This window comes from Amblyomma americanum, chromosome 6 (assembly GCF_052857255.1).
Source record: "Amblyomma americanum isolate KBUSLIRL-KWMA chromosome 6, ASM5285725v1, whole genome shotgun sequence".
Lineage (NCBI taxonomy): Eukaryota > Metazoa > Arthropoda > Arachnida > Ixodida > Ixodidae > Amblyomma > Amblyomma americanum.
This window is the reverse complement of record NC_135502.1, coordinates 24,967,986-24,981,140: the sequence shown is the minus strand read 5'-3', so window position 1 is coordinate 24,981,140 and position 13,155 is coordinate 24,967,986. Positions and strand designations below refer to the sequence as shown.

Sequence of the window (13,155 nt, the reverse complement as noted above, 5' to 3'; positions counted from 1 at the left end):
TGGAGAAAAGTGACATTACAAGACTGCAAGCGACGTCATATCCGGCAAAGGCACCAACAGCTGCCAATCCAATCGCATAGGTGTCCTAGTAGGTTTCGAGCGCGTGCGCTCATTTAAAATCGTGTCAGTGTGTCATACTGTCTGACTTAAAACTTCGAGCGCCCCACATGGCAGCAGTCCAAAGTAAGACCTTCGACTCTTCTCACAATTACGATTCAATTCTAGCCAGTCTGGTATTTCGTTGCTACTGCCGCAAACTTTCTTAACTCCTTGCGTGGTTTTTTTAGGCGTAATTTTTTGCGCCAGTCATTTTTGGCAATACTGAGCGTCTACGACTACACTTCACAACCTCTGACATTCGATGGCATGTCTTAAAAGTGCAAAATGCACACTTTTCAGGAAGCCACAGCCAGGAAACATTTACTTTAAAGCTCATGACCAGCAGACACCGAATTCCTTTCAGAAAATCAGTGCCGCTGTTTCGTATTGGTTGAGTGCCTGGTGCGCCGACAAAAACAAAAAAAAACGATGGTTAGAAAAAGCGGAAAATCACCCGCTCCAAATGCGAGGCAGCCTAGAATTTCTTAGTACTTCCGTGCAAACACGAGGCTTTTACTAAAATTGTTCTTGAATTGAAGGGCCTCCTCTTTAAAGTTCAGAGAGACGAGTTAAGGCAAATGTAAATCCTTTTTTCCTCGACGGAAACCCATTTAAAACAAAAAAGGGAACATGCCGTAACTTCAAGTAAACCGAAATTCTTAAAAGAGAGGAGTTTAAGCTCGACGGCAATGGAGAGTGAAGGTATGTCTTTTTCGCATCGTTTGGTCTTTACTTATGGCAGGCATTACCTTGACGTGGAAGTAGCTTCGTGCTCCTCGTGTTCCTTTGCCTTACTCTTTCCTCTTTAACGTTTCAGGATATCTGATTAAACTGAAGACGTGGAATCTTATATTTCTTGATTAAAAGGCTGATGAGACCCTCGTGTTTTGTGTACGCAGTCATTCAGTGCAAAAGCCTTTTGCCATGCCTTTTAGAACGTGGCTCACTCTGCGGAGATCGAAGTTTGAATCTCGGCGTAGAGACATGGTAGTATGCATTTTCTGGCGTTTTTTAATGTTCTGAATTTAGCACAAATTGTTTTTCTGTTCATTTCTTCCGGTAGACGTTTCTTTATACCTTCTCCGTTCATGTTTAGCCAACATTTATTTGGATATACTGAAGGTTTCTGAAGGGCTATCACCGAAATAACATGCAGTATCAATAGACTATATAAAAACATAGTGAGCACCTGCTTAATGGCTTGCACAGATTCTTTAACGGAAAATTTGAAAATTACCAGGTGACTAGGTTTAGCATGAAAGCTTTCCGACAAAAAAAACTGTATTCGAACACTCTGGTGCGAGCATAAGACGCAAAAATTGCGAAGGAATAAATAATTCTAGACAATTCCGTGTTCCAAAATTTAAATTAACAACGAACCCTGTGACAACCGAACGCCTGAGAACCCGTATCGCAGGATATCTACGCGAAAATATGCTTGAAAGGTGGTCGTACTGCAGTAGCAAAACGATGCGCAGAAGAAAACGTCTGTCATGTAAAGCAGCAGACAAATCGAATTGCCTTATCCACAGCAGATTTTAGCTTGATGGTATCGACTCGAGGGAGTCAAGATGTACTGCAATACGAAAAACACGAGATTTTTGTGTCTAAATTAATTGCGAGTCACGAGACTACGAGCAAAGTACGTTGTATGCATCCTTGAATGCCTTCAAAAGTCATTCATGTAAAGTAGTATGATTGCAGGACGACATACTAGGCGAGAGGAGGCTTCCGAAACACCTTTTCTTTCACTCTGTATCCTCCACACACACGCGTTAACGACCGCTTAATTTTATTAGCCGCCGCGGTGGCTGAGTGGTTAAGTGTTCGGTTGACGTTGAGGTTGAGGTTGTTGCAGCTAGTGGTGCGGTTAGCCATACGGATTCTGCCGGAAATTCTTCCACCGTAGCGCCACTTAAATGCCCAGTACGGTCCACAAAGCATGCACTTCTGTTCGGCTACTGGCCCGAGACACACAGGTTCGATCCCAGCCACGGTGGTCACACTTCAACGGGGGAGAAATGCTAGATGCGTCTGTACCCTGCGATGTCGGTGCTCGTTACAGAACCCCAAGAAGTCGATATTATTGGGACCCTCCCGTACGGAGTTCCTCATTGCCCAAGCAGCCTTGGAGCCTGAAACCCCATAAAACCAAACCAAACGACTGCTTAATTTTACTCTTCCATACAGGTTGCTTAAAGTACAACGATAATTCTAGCGGCTATGATCACCCAATCACATTAAAAATATTTCATTCTGATGGCCTGTATGAATATACGTTACATCAGCTAATGCGTCACATATGAATAGTAAACGTGCTTGATCGGCTCACCGGCAGCGACTACGGTGAAGACGCATGGCTTGACCTGCGTGCCCACACTGTTCTTTCCCCAGCAGACTAGGGTGCCGTAGTCGGTTCGGCTCCGCGGTACGTGCGTGGCGACGCTGCGCAGCCCTTTGTCGACGGGCATGGTCGACAGGTGGCGCTCTCCTTCGAAGGAGCTGTTAAATCGCCACTGGAACGACACGTCCGGCGGATCCGCCTCCAGTTCGCACGACACCTGGGCCGCTTCATCCTTCGCCACACCGTACACCATCTTCTGCCCGCCTCGGCAAACGGGAGCGACTGCGGGACAGTCAACACCAAAATGAAGAGTGTACGTTAGCAGGTTTCGGCGATCTCTCAGCTTTGCGACGGCCGCGTCGTGCTATAAGATGAGCTTAGAGCAGCCCTACTGAGCATTCTGCGGTGTCTGTACACAGAACCACCATTCTTGAAGTCAACATCTCACTTCTACTTCAGCAGGTTTCATTGCGGAACGAAAGCAAAGTAACGAATTTACCTTCTTTTCGATGTGTGGTGTCACCAATATCTCTTTAGCACACCAGTTATAAAGCTCACAACCCAGACGTACACTGCAGCACAAAATTATGCCAGATACTTTGGTGGTAGCCATGGCAAAGTAAAGGCGCCTGTGCACACATGATGGCGTATACGTGTGGTTAAAGAAGGCGGATATATACATTTGACCATTTCGCTATGGCTGTTATTCTAGCGTAAGTGTTTTATAGGTGATGGATCTACTGTACTAAGTGGTCTCTCAGTTGTATAGACTTAATGATAGCCACCTACTGTACTTTTTATCGTGTTTCACATTCAACTTATTTTCTTGATTTTTTTTCTTTAGTAGTAGTAGTAATTGGTTTTTCGGAAAGGAAATGGCGCAGTATCTGTCTCATATATATCGTTGGACGCCTGAACCGCGCCGTAAGGGAAGGCCATTCGCTGTTTGTGAAGAACTCTCACGAAACGCGCAGTATTCCGTACCTGATATGCACACCGCGCTGTGGCATTATTTACAGTTTAATGCCGCTCGCTCTACAAAATACAACGGCTGATGCTGAGTCTATATACGCACAACAACTGCTACTCACACTTGACCTGCAGCTGTAGCTGGTTGCTCTCGCCGTGGCCCTGCGTGTTGCTCGCTAGGCACTGGTAGGTGCCGGCGCTGGTGCGACGGATGCGCAGGAGCCGCAGGGACTGGTTGCCGAACACCAGGTCCAGGCCCGCGTCTCGGCTCCGGTCCAGCAGGCGGCCGTTGTGCTTCCACCAGACGTCCCGCACGGACGGGTTGGCGCGAACTGCGCACTCGAGCAGCACGTCCGACCCTTCCTGGATGGCGCCGTTCGCGTGGGTCGACGTCACGCTCAGAGACAGCTGCGGCGCGTCTGCGAATAGGGAAGAAAGGAACCACTTTTCGAGATAATGAAGAGTTTTCTGATTGAATAAGAAAACGTGGCATCACACTGACGCCTGCATGCGATCATCTCGCATCGTTCATCACGGGTGCTCGTAGAAATGAGTTTGTGATCTATCACATTTTGATTCATAATTTTAGGAAGCAATTTACACCCGCTGTTCACACCTTTGGTCCAATTTCTACGTACACTCTTTAACGATCTGAACTATCGCGACGCGAATGTGATTAAAAAATTCAGTAAAAATAATCAATCCCCATTTTTTCTGCAGGCACTGCGGGCTAGAATTCTGCTCAAAGAAGCGAAATGTTACACCATAAAATAAATATTTGTGATTGCCAGTGGGGTTTTCCTAATAGAGAAACAACCCTGAAAAAATGTTATGAGTTCTTGTTCTCGAGCGAACGTTGGCACACCTTATATCTACCACTGTCTCTTAAAATACAATAAAATATTTATTTAACATCATCTGAATGTTGGGTGCGCCGGCATAAAGCAAGTGACGAGGCTTGACAAGGCCGACGCGCCTTACAGAGGCTTGGCGGTGGCACACATGAATATGTGTAAACGAAATCAGCATGAGATGATATTCAGACAAAATCACTGTTGGAAAAACACGAGAGAACACATTGAGTGTCTCACCAACAGCAACTACGTGTCTAACGAAGTTGAAGATCCCGGAACCACAGCCTGAGTTTTCGTCGCCACAGGAGGCCATCAAATGCCTCCTTAGATGTTTAGACTTGTAAGACTGAAACCCCATATGCAGACGCTCCATGAGCGTCATTTGTCTTTACTGGTCACACCGCACCCATTAACATGATCACGTCCCGTTGACCCGGAGGACTAAACTTTCCTTCTCTTTCAATCTCCGCAACCCCACCCTTGTGTACGGAAGCCGGTCAGAAGTTATGCCAATTTATCTTCCAAGCCTTTCCCTTCTAAGCTGTCTCTGTTTTGTTCTCTCTCTCTATTTGTTCACCTGCGAAAGTGTGGATTTAATCTTCTACTAATGGTCATCATTTATTAGAACATGACCGGCTTAGCCATTTGGAAGCAACATGCGCCAACTGCAGCTCTATATAGGGAACACCTCTGGAGCAACAAGTTTGTGGAAAAAGATACGAAAAGATAGCCTTGTTCATTTCAGGCTAAGAAATATTTCGTCTCTGCAACAATCGGCAGTACGTATAATCGATCACCCGGTTCAACGACTCGGGTTAGAATCTCAAGAATGATACACAAAATATCCCATTACTCGGCAAATTCACCTGTGCAAGATATGTTCTTAGGAAAGTGCCTCTGGTCGTTACTGGCTTACTTGAATGTCATAAAAATGTTGATAAACAATTTTTGGTGTTAATCTGAACATTGCTTTCTCGCTGGCATGCGCAACTCTTTTTACGAAAGGTTTATTCCCGTGTTTTCCTGCACGGACCTAGAGCTGCCTCTAATGGATGTGCTCGAAAGCGAATTGTTCCCACAAGGCCAGTGAATTTAGGACAGTTTGTAGACGGCACTCACTTAACTGGATTGCGCTGCTTGGAAAGCCCCATTTTCTGTCGCAAATTGGTTGACACCTAAATCTCTGATATTGTTGCCCTTTTCCTCGGGCAACTCTTTTTTTTTCCTAAACAGGTCACTTTGCTCCCAAGTCTTTTTCGCAGAAATACGTCTGGTTACTTCATGTACCACGTGCTCTTACTATAATCACTTTCGCTCCTTGCTTCGAAGTTCTCATCTCAGCGATTAGCGAAGAGAATAAAGTAACCGTCCCCAAAAGCAGGCCCAAGCGTCGCTACAAAGTTTTTATAAATGGTTTCAAGCGGAGCAGCTGCGATGAGAGGCGGGACAGAGAGATAGAGAGGAAAAGAAAAGTGTAGAGTAAATCAATTAACGACATCGTTAAGCGTACGCCGCCCGGAGGGAAAGGCGTCCCCTCAATGACGGTTGCCCGGGGCGACCCTAAATGCACCAACGTCGTCGGCGCCCATTTTCGATGGCGGGAGGTCGTTGAGATTTCATTGGTGACCGCCACCCATCCAGTCCCCGCTCGGAGGTCCCCGAGGAGGGAGGCTGGCGCGCGTTATCTTTGCTTGACGACGCACTACGCGACCACTTGGCCTTAGAGAGTGAGATAGAGAGAAGGGGGAGGGGGAGGAAGCCTTGCGCGTGGTCTTTATCTCAAACGCGAGTTCCCCCCCCCCCCCTCCGATGGTTATGCAGGATAGCTCCCAGGCGACTGCACCGAAAATGACAGTACACACACGAATAAAGGAACGAATGTTTGAGCGGCTGTTTTGCGCGCAGATATGAAATGGCAGTTTTGGTGCATGATGTCCTGTGGCGCAGGACGTCAGAATGCCTGCTGGGGACCTTCGATCGCGAGCGTAGTTTGTAGCGGCAAACGGAAAGTACTAACGATACATGAGCAGTAGTGCATATGCGTTCGTGTGAATATGGCAAGAATCTCAATTGATAATGAACAGGGTGCGCGAAAGTTGAAGTGAAGGTGTATCCTAGGCGGCGACATCAGCGTCCGATGTTCCGACAGCGATGGTCACTCCGGTAATTAATTTGAAACTAGACCTTCGGGATATGTGGCTCCCTTCGACGCTCCACAGAACCGCCATGACTGCGTGCCAAGCCAACGGAACAAAAACTGTAGGCTCACAGCCGCACTCAATCTGCATGCTTTAGACTCTAAACCATGCACGCGGGTAATGGCTGTGGTTTTGTGAGCCACCGAGAATTTTAAGGGATATTTTGCAAACTAAGAAAAAAAGCCTATTGCGAATCATACTGCATTTCAGGAGACATATGCCGGTCGATGCCAGCTTTAACGCTGGCGCTAGCGTGAAGTTTGGAAGGGCCTACAACATGACAGCGGCTCTCTCAACTGAAACAAAGAGGGGCCTAGGAAGAACAAAATTATTGGGGCTCTGAAGCCCCACTGATGCCTTCCATTGCGTGTAGCTCGCTGCAGTTCTTCGCTTGCCGGATTACGAAACATTGAAGACAGCATAACTTCGGGGGAAAGTGGCGTCTTTGTCGCGCTTGCAGCGAGTCACTCTTGACGTTCGCTGCCAGCGCGCAGGACATTTCCGGCAGGGAATGCTGAGCTTCGAGTGGGCTGAACTGGAATGCGAAAGCTGCTCCGCTTTCCAAGCGTACACAGATGCTGTGCCTCTCTAACAAAACACACAGTTGTCAGCAACAATCTAGGCCGGTCATTCCTCTTTAGACGTATCCAAAACGGGGTGACACAATTAAACCTTTGGGTTATTCTGGAGTCACGTTTGTAATGACCAGAACCACACAACAGAATAAAGAGCTGACATCTTTGCTACCTCGTTGTGAATTCGGCATCTGCCGTAAGTTTCGTAATTTTTTCCCATTTAATCTTATATGGAGATTTCGCTTATCACTTCGCAACAGTTGCAGTTCCGTTGCTTGCTAGTGCCCATTTACTAACTTGTGCGGAACAGGTGTCAGACGTGTGCATTCGTATTGAATCCATCCGCCAGCATCCATGTGCCCCCAACTCATATTCTCATTTTTAGTTCAAAAACCACTGTCGATACGCGCGCGGCTATAATAGTTAGTCTGACAGAGAATAATTCAACCGTGCTGGAGACGAAGTTGTCTGCCAAGGCAGCTTCTGCAGCGCATGACGCTTCCCCTGAACACAATTCCTCACGGCGTCGTCTCTTCTGAGGAAGTGCTTTCTTTTCGAGGCTATCGTTAAACTTGCAGGTGTAGCAAGACTGAGCTTGCTCCATGGAATTGCCTGTGCTCTCCGCACTAGACGAAAATGAAGTATAAGTCAACAGTTCTCTTTAAGACGTGAAATATTCATAGTATCAAACAACCTTTTGTTGTGCTGGCTATTAGTATTGTGGTTACCTTTACCTCTCCTACTTGCTGACATATTCATCGCAATGCCAGTTTCGATTCGTCCAAATTTACAGCAGCCGTGAGTTGTGTCTCTGGCGATAACGTCTCCGCATCAATATGCGCAAATGATGGCTTGCAGATTGCAAACCGAACGCCGACATGGGCACCACTCATATCTTTAAGACTGTTGGCGAGGGCAGGTGCCGATGAATGGTTCAGACCAGCACATGTATTTTTGTTTTAGGCGATTGAAATTCGTGTGGTAGGAAGCGCTACGGTACTCACAGGTGACCGATAGGAAGACGGCGTCCTCGATGGCGCTGTCGGGTAGCTGCGGGTTGTCCGCCTTGCAAGTGAGCAGCCGCTCGTGGTCTTCGGGACCCGGCACGAAGATGAGCGTGCTTGAGGTGACGTTGCCCTCGAGCTTCTCCACGGTACGCGCCAGCTGCTGGCCGCCCTTCCACCACGTGATGCGTGCCGCCGGCTGCGCCCCGCGCGACTGGCACCGAAGCTCGGCCCGGTGGCCCGCCACCAGCAGGTCGCGCGCGCTCGTCACCTTCACGTCCAGGGGTCGCACTGCGGCCAAGGAGTGGGCGCCGACGCGAGAGCTTCTCAGGACGAAACGCATCATCATCGTCAGTCTAGACGCAGCAATGCAAGACGAGTGCCTGTCCGGTAATCTAGAAATAACCCTGTTATTCGCCATCCTATTCCCGACAATTTCCTGATCTCATCCCACCACGTGACCATCTGCCACCTATGCTACGCTTGCTTACTCGTGAAATTCACTCCTTTACCCTAAGGGGCCAACTGTAAAGCTTGCCTTCGCCCTACATGCCCTGCCCATGTGCATATTTTATTCTTGATTTCTGATAGGGCGTCACTGCGGCGCGTTTATGCGTTAACACATACTGCTTGTTCCAGTCTCGTAATGTTACCCTTATCACTTCTCTTTCCGCGAGACGAAACTGATCGCTAGTTTTCGTCGTTATATCAGAAAATTATGCCAGGAAACCCTTGTTCCGCACCGCACTGTGGTAACAACGTTGAATCTCTCGTTTTCGTAACATATTGCCGAAGTTAATAAAAACTTCCATACATCCCGTCCTCAAAAAGGACCGACGAGTGAGAACATTTATTTTTTCGCGCTGCTGTCCCCTTGACAGAAAACACTGCTAGGCTCGTATGCAGGCTAGGCTCATACAGGCAATATGGCCAACAGGGTTGATATGATAACACAGGACATATTTTTGTAAAGTGTTCGCTGCTCGGTGCACCTAGGTAATGCTCTCATTAGCCAGCAGGTGAACGCAGAAGTTTCCGCTCACGAGGCACAACCCGATTCCAACGGCGAAGGTTTTGCGACAGCGGAAGTAAATTATGCAATTGTTGTAAAAGGTCTGTGTTCTTTACTGCAGTGAAAGTTTTACATGGGTAAACGTACTTGGCGTCGCAATCGCTTGTAACCAAAAACTCTCGTGTAGCTGGAAGACCAATATGAATGCTACACCGATGCAACGACAATGCATCCTGTGCGGTCATATGATTTACGTGAGCTTAGCCTAGTTATCTGGAGCCGTGCAGTGGGTACTAGCATAAAGTTAAGCAAACAGTGGGGTGAGGGCAGGTAAATGAGACAGGTAAATGAGCCTGTGTCTCTTCTGAGCTTGGAGAAAAAGAAGGAGCCTTCTACACAGGAAGGTGAAGAAAGTTGAAGATGGGGAAAGGAGAGGAAAAAAGCCTTGGAGGGTTTTCTGCGCGCTTGTTTTCACTCATCGTTGTGGCTTGCTTTTTGTTGGGCTGCGATCCTGGTTCATTACTAAACATAGGATCATACCGTGGGCTCTTGTGTGTAAGCAGCTAAATGGATGAAGCGCTCTTTTTCTCTTTCATTCTTTTACGAGTGCTAACCACAGTTTTCAACAGCCTGAAGTGCTTCATTGTGATGAGCATCGTTTTTTTGCTCGTCACCTAAAGATTCAATTTTTTTTAGAAAGCCGTCAATGCTAATCCATGACCTTTCTAGTTATAAATGAAATTGAATTATTTTTAACACTGTTGGCTGCATAAAGCACTAGAAATAACTAGCGCTACTAAGCTGGATTAGGCAGGTATTATAAAGAGGGTTGTAGTTTTTTCGTAGCGCCGTAATATGTTCTTCCAAGCAACGTTCGCTTTCAGGTGTTATCGAGAGTGGAACTGGTGCTCGTTCTTAAAAGAGCCCCTTTGATATTGCGTCAAAAACGAAAAGGCAAGAAACATGATCAAGAGAAGACTGCCGAGCTAAAATCATCACAAAGAAAAAGGCTTCGCAAAGAGCAAGCTTCCGATGCATCTCTGGAATATAAACTAGCGTTGAATAGCACAGCTGCAACGGCTATATAGCGGTGGTGGCTCACATTACGAAAGTGAAAGCCCAACGCCTTAAGCTGCCCAGATCCAGGAAGGACCCTTATAGACAGTAAATGCGCCGTGGAGGAGATTCCTTGCCAGACAGGAAAGAGGGAATGCTTTTGAGCTCTTCCAAAGAGCGCGAATCACATTGGGAGCTGTGCGGCCGTATGCAAATTGCGTTTCCTTTTCCGAAACTGCTGATGCTTCAAGCGTGGCTGGCTACTTCTAGTAGTGCTTCTTCAGCCTCACTACCAATTTATGGCCGGACAGCTAAGCCGAGGTACGCCTTACGGTTGGCGTACGAATGAGGAGACTGAAAAGGAACAGTAAATATGCAGAAGGGCCTTACACCGGACTGGTGGCAAATAATCTAGGACACGAAGTACAGGGAGTATTAAAAGTACAAAAACCAGCTAGTTGGGATAAATATAAGGATCCGTCTCTATACAAGAGCGAGACATGGTAGATTGAAAGCGCAGTCATGAAAAAAATAAGTAGTGATTTGATGGAGTTGATGTTGGAGCAGCCACGAGTGAAGTTAAGCGGCAGCTCCGAACGATGGCTATGGTGGCGTTTTGATCATCGCAGTTCAAACGCAATCAGCCGCCTTTGAGGTGCCTGCACCAGGAAGATGGGCAAAGGACGGAGACTGAAAGCAATGACAAAATGATAACGGCCAAAGGCGCAAGACAGGCAAAACGTCTTTGCTCTGCGTAACTTAATTTACGAGTATGCTCGGAACAGAAATTACGGCTGCGGGGTTTTCTTTTTTTCATTTCTTCCCTTTTAGACCTTCATAACACGCACTTTAACGCCCGTTTCAATAGGCTAGGACGGCATCGATGATGACTTTTAAGAACCGTGGTGCGAATTCGAAGCGAAGGTTGACGGAAAATACAACTTTTAAGTTTGTTTTGTGTTTCTTTGAAAGCTGTAGACGTTTTACCGTATACAAAAAGCGAGAAGTCACGATGCTGACTCAATATTCTCTTGTCATCTGGCTCAATATTCTCTTGTCATCTGGCGCAGTATTCTCTTGTCATCTGACTCAATATTCTCTTGTCATTGGCAATCCTCTTGCCGGTAGCCCCATTAACGGGTCACTCAAAGGTTTTTTTATTGCATGGAAAATTAGCATCTAAATCAGGCCAGTAAGCCTTGGTAGCATTCACCGTCTCTTATGCGTTTGAGTCGCTCGAGGGTTTTAACGATTCTTGTCTGTATAATTTAATCACCAGTAAAATAGGAAGCAGAGCAGATTTGTGTTGGTGTTGGTTGTCGTAGAAGCTTCTTGTAGTGCGCAGGTTCTGTGAGCCCTAAAGAAGCGATTTGCATGATATCCGTTTCCTGGTCTTCAACCACGGTATTTAATATTCATTTTTATGAATAATCTGTGAAGAGGATGAGCCTGTGCTTTTTCAATACCTAGCTTACGATATGTTCGCGCCAACTCGGAAGCTACAGCTAATCCACGCTAATCAAGGCCAAATTTTCATGCTCACATGTTACAATGCAGCGAGATTGGCGGCTACTTTTGCCGCTGCATGGCGGGCTGTCATTAGCGCTTTAGTGATGAGTGCCAGACACGCGTGGACTGTTCTTACTTGTGCGTTCCTTAAATATTAGGGTGTTAATTGCAAAGGCCAGCCCCATAGCTTCCAATTCGGCGCCGACAAATTGAGGAACATGGAATCGACCAAGTTGGGGAGCGAAAAGAGCAAAAGTCGTTGACATCCTAGACATACCAGGCGGCTCCTGGGTATAGAAATGTCCACAGATAGACGCCGACCTTGCCACGATTGTACTCTGATAATTAAACAGGGCCTTCACGTCTAGACTACTGTGTTGTGCAAGATGATGTGTCCCGTGTGCAAATCTAATTCGTAGGGAGCTATTTTCCTGAGTACACTGTGCTAACTTCGCTTTTAAAGTTAAGCATCAGTTCCGTCTCCCCCTTCCCCGTTCTTTTCCTTGCCTACTTCTAAAAGGCTATGAAAGAGGAGAAGGCGGGGGGGGGGGGGGGGGGCACTTTTTTTGTAGCGAAAGCTACATTGGCCACGAACTCGCAGTTTCTCCGTGCTCGCATTTCAACCGTGCTCGCACCGCACCACGTGACCCACCACGTGACCAATCACGTGGTCGGTTGCGGGAGCCACTGAAACCGCCGCACACTCACTGAATAAAAAAAAAAAACCCTGTGTCGAGGCTGGGAATCGAACAAGGGCATTTGGTGTTTGAGGCGGAGACGGTACCACTCCGCCACGACGGCGCTTTTTTTCTTTATTTTTTTCATTATTGCATGAAAATGGGGCCGAAAGGAAAAGTCTAAGCACGCTTACGCCCCAAAAAACCAGTCCACATTACCCCTGCATGAACCCTCCTTCCAAAACGTCAAAAGTCTGGGAGGCACACACATGCATCCAGATAGGGGAGCCAGCCAGGCGGCTCTTGCAGGGCAGCATATACTCCCCGCACCTAAGCGCATTGTTCACGAAACAAAGATTTCGACGACCGTGGTGATTCGGCGTGGCGGTCCATCATGTGGCTCTTCCAGAGATTAAATAGTCCCAGCAACATAAATAGGTCATATGGCACAGCACTGTTTTTCACCGCAGGCAAAAAAAAAATGAATACTGTAGGGTGTGATGTCAATGTCCTTCTTAATTGTTCGTTGTAAAATGTCCCAGAAGAAGATAGCATCAATGCACAGAGCAAATCAAAGTGGTCAACTGTCTCTGGTGTATTGCACACGCGACACTTCACCGTCCATGGCGCAAGCATCTCCTTAGCATGAAGCCATGCCTTCACAGGCAGCGTTGATGTGTGCAGTTTAAAAGAGAATGTTTTCGTGGCAGAAGAAATGCACATTCACCTAACACGTTTTAAAACAGTGGTGTCAAGGAACTCCAGAAAAGGTTGCCGATACAATGTACAGGGAACAAATACTCTGTAAGTGCCTGAGTCATCTGCCTTCTGGAGAGGCTATACAGGCAGTCTAAAGAA

The 13,155-nt window shown here is 47.0% G+C and overlaps 1 protein-coding gene across 5 annotated transcripts in view; it reads right to left on the bottom strand.

Moving 5' to 3' along the window:
* LOC144136458 (protein turtle homolog B-like) overlaps positions 1–13,155 on the bottom strand; it is a 356,448-nt gene that overhangs the window by 45,910 nt on the left and 297,383 nt on the right. For all 5 annotated transcript variants that reach the window (XM_077668793.1, XM_077668797.1, XM_077668795.1 and 2 more), the window contains 3 exons: positions 8,044–8,334; positions 3,535–3,831; positions 2,432–2,725 (listed from right to left, as the gene is read on the bottom strand). In XM_077668793.1, coding sequence (XP_077524919.1) covers positions 2,432–2,725; positions 3,535–3,831; positions 8,044–8,334 — 882 coding nt within the window. The remainder of the gene's footprint in view (positions 1–2,431; positions 2,726–3,534; positions 3,832–8,043; positions 8,335–13,155) is intronic.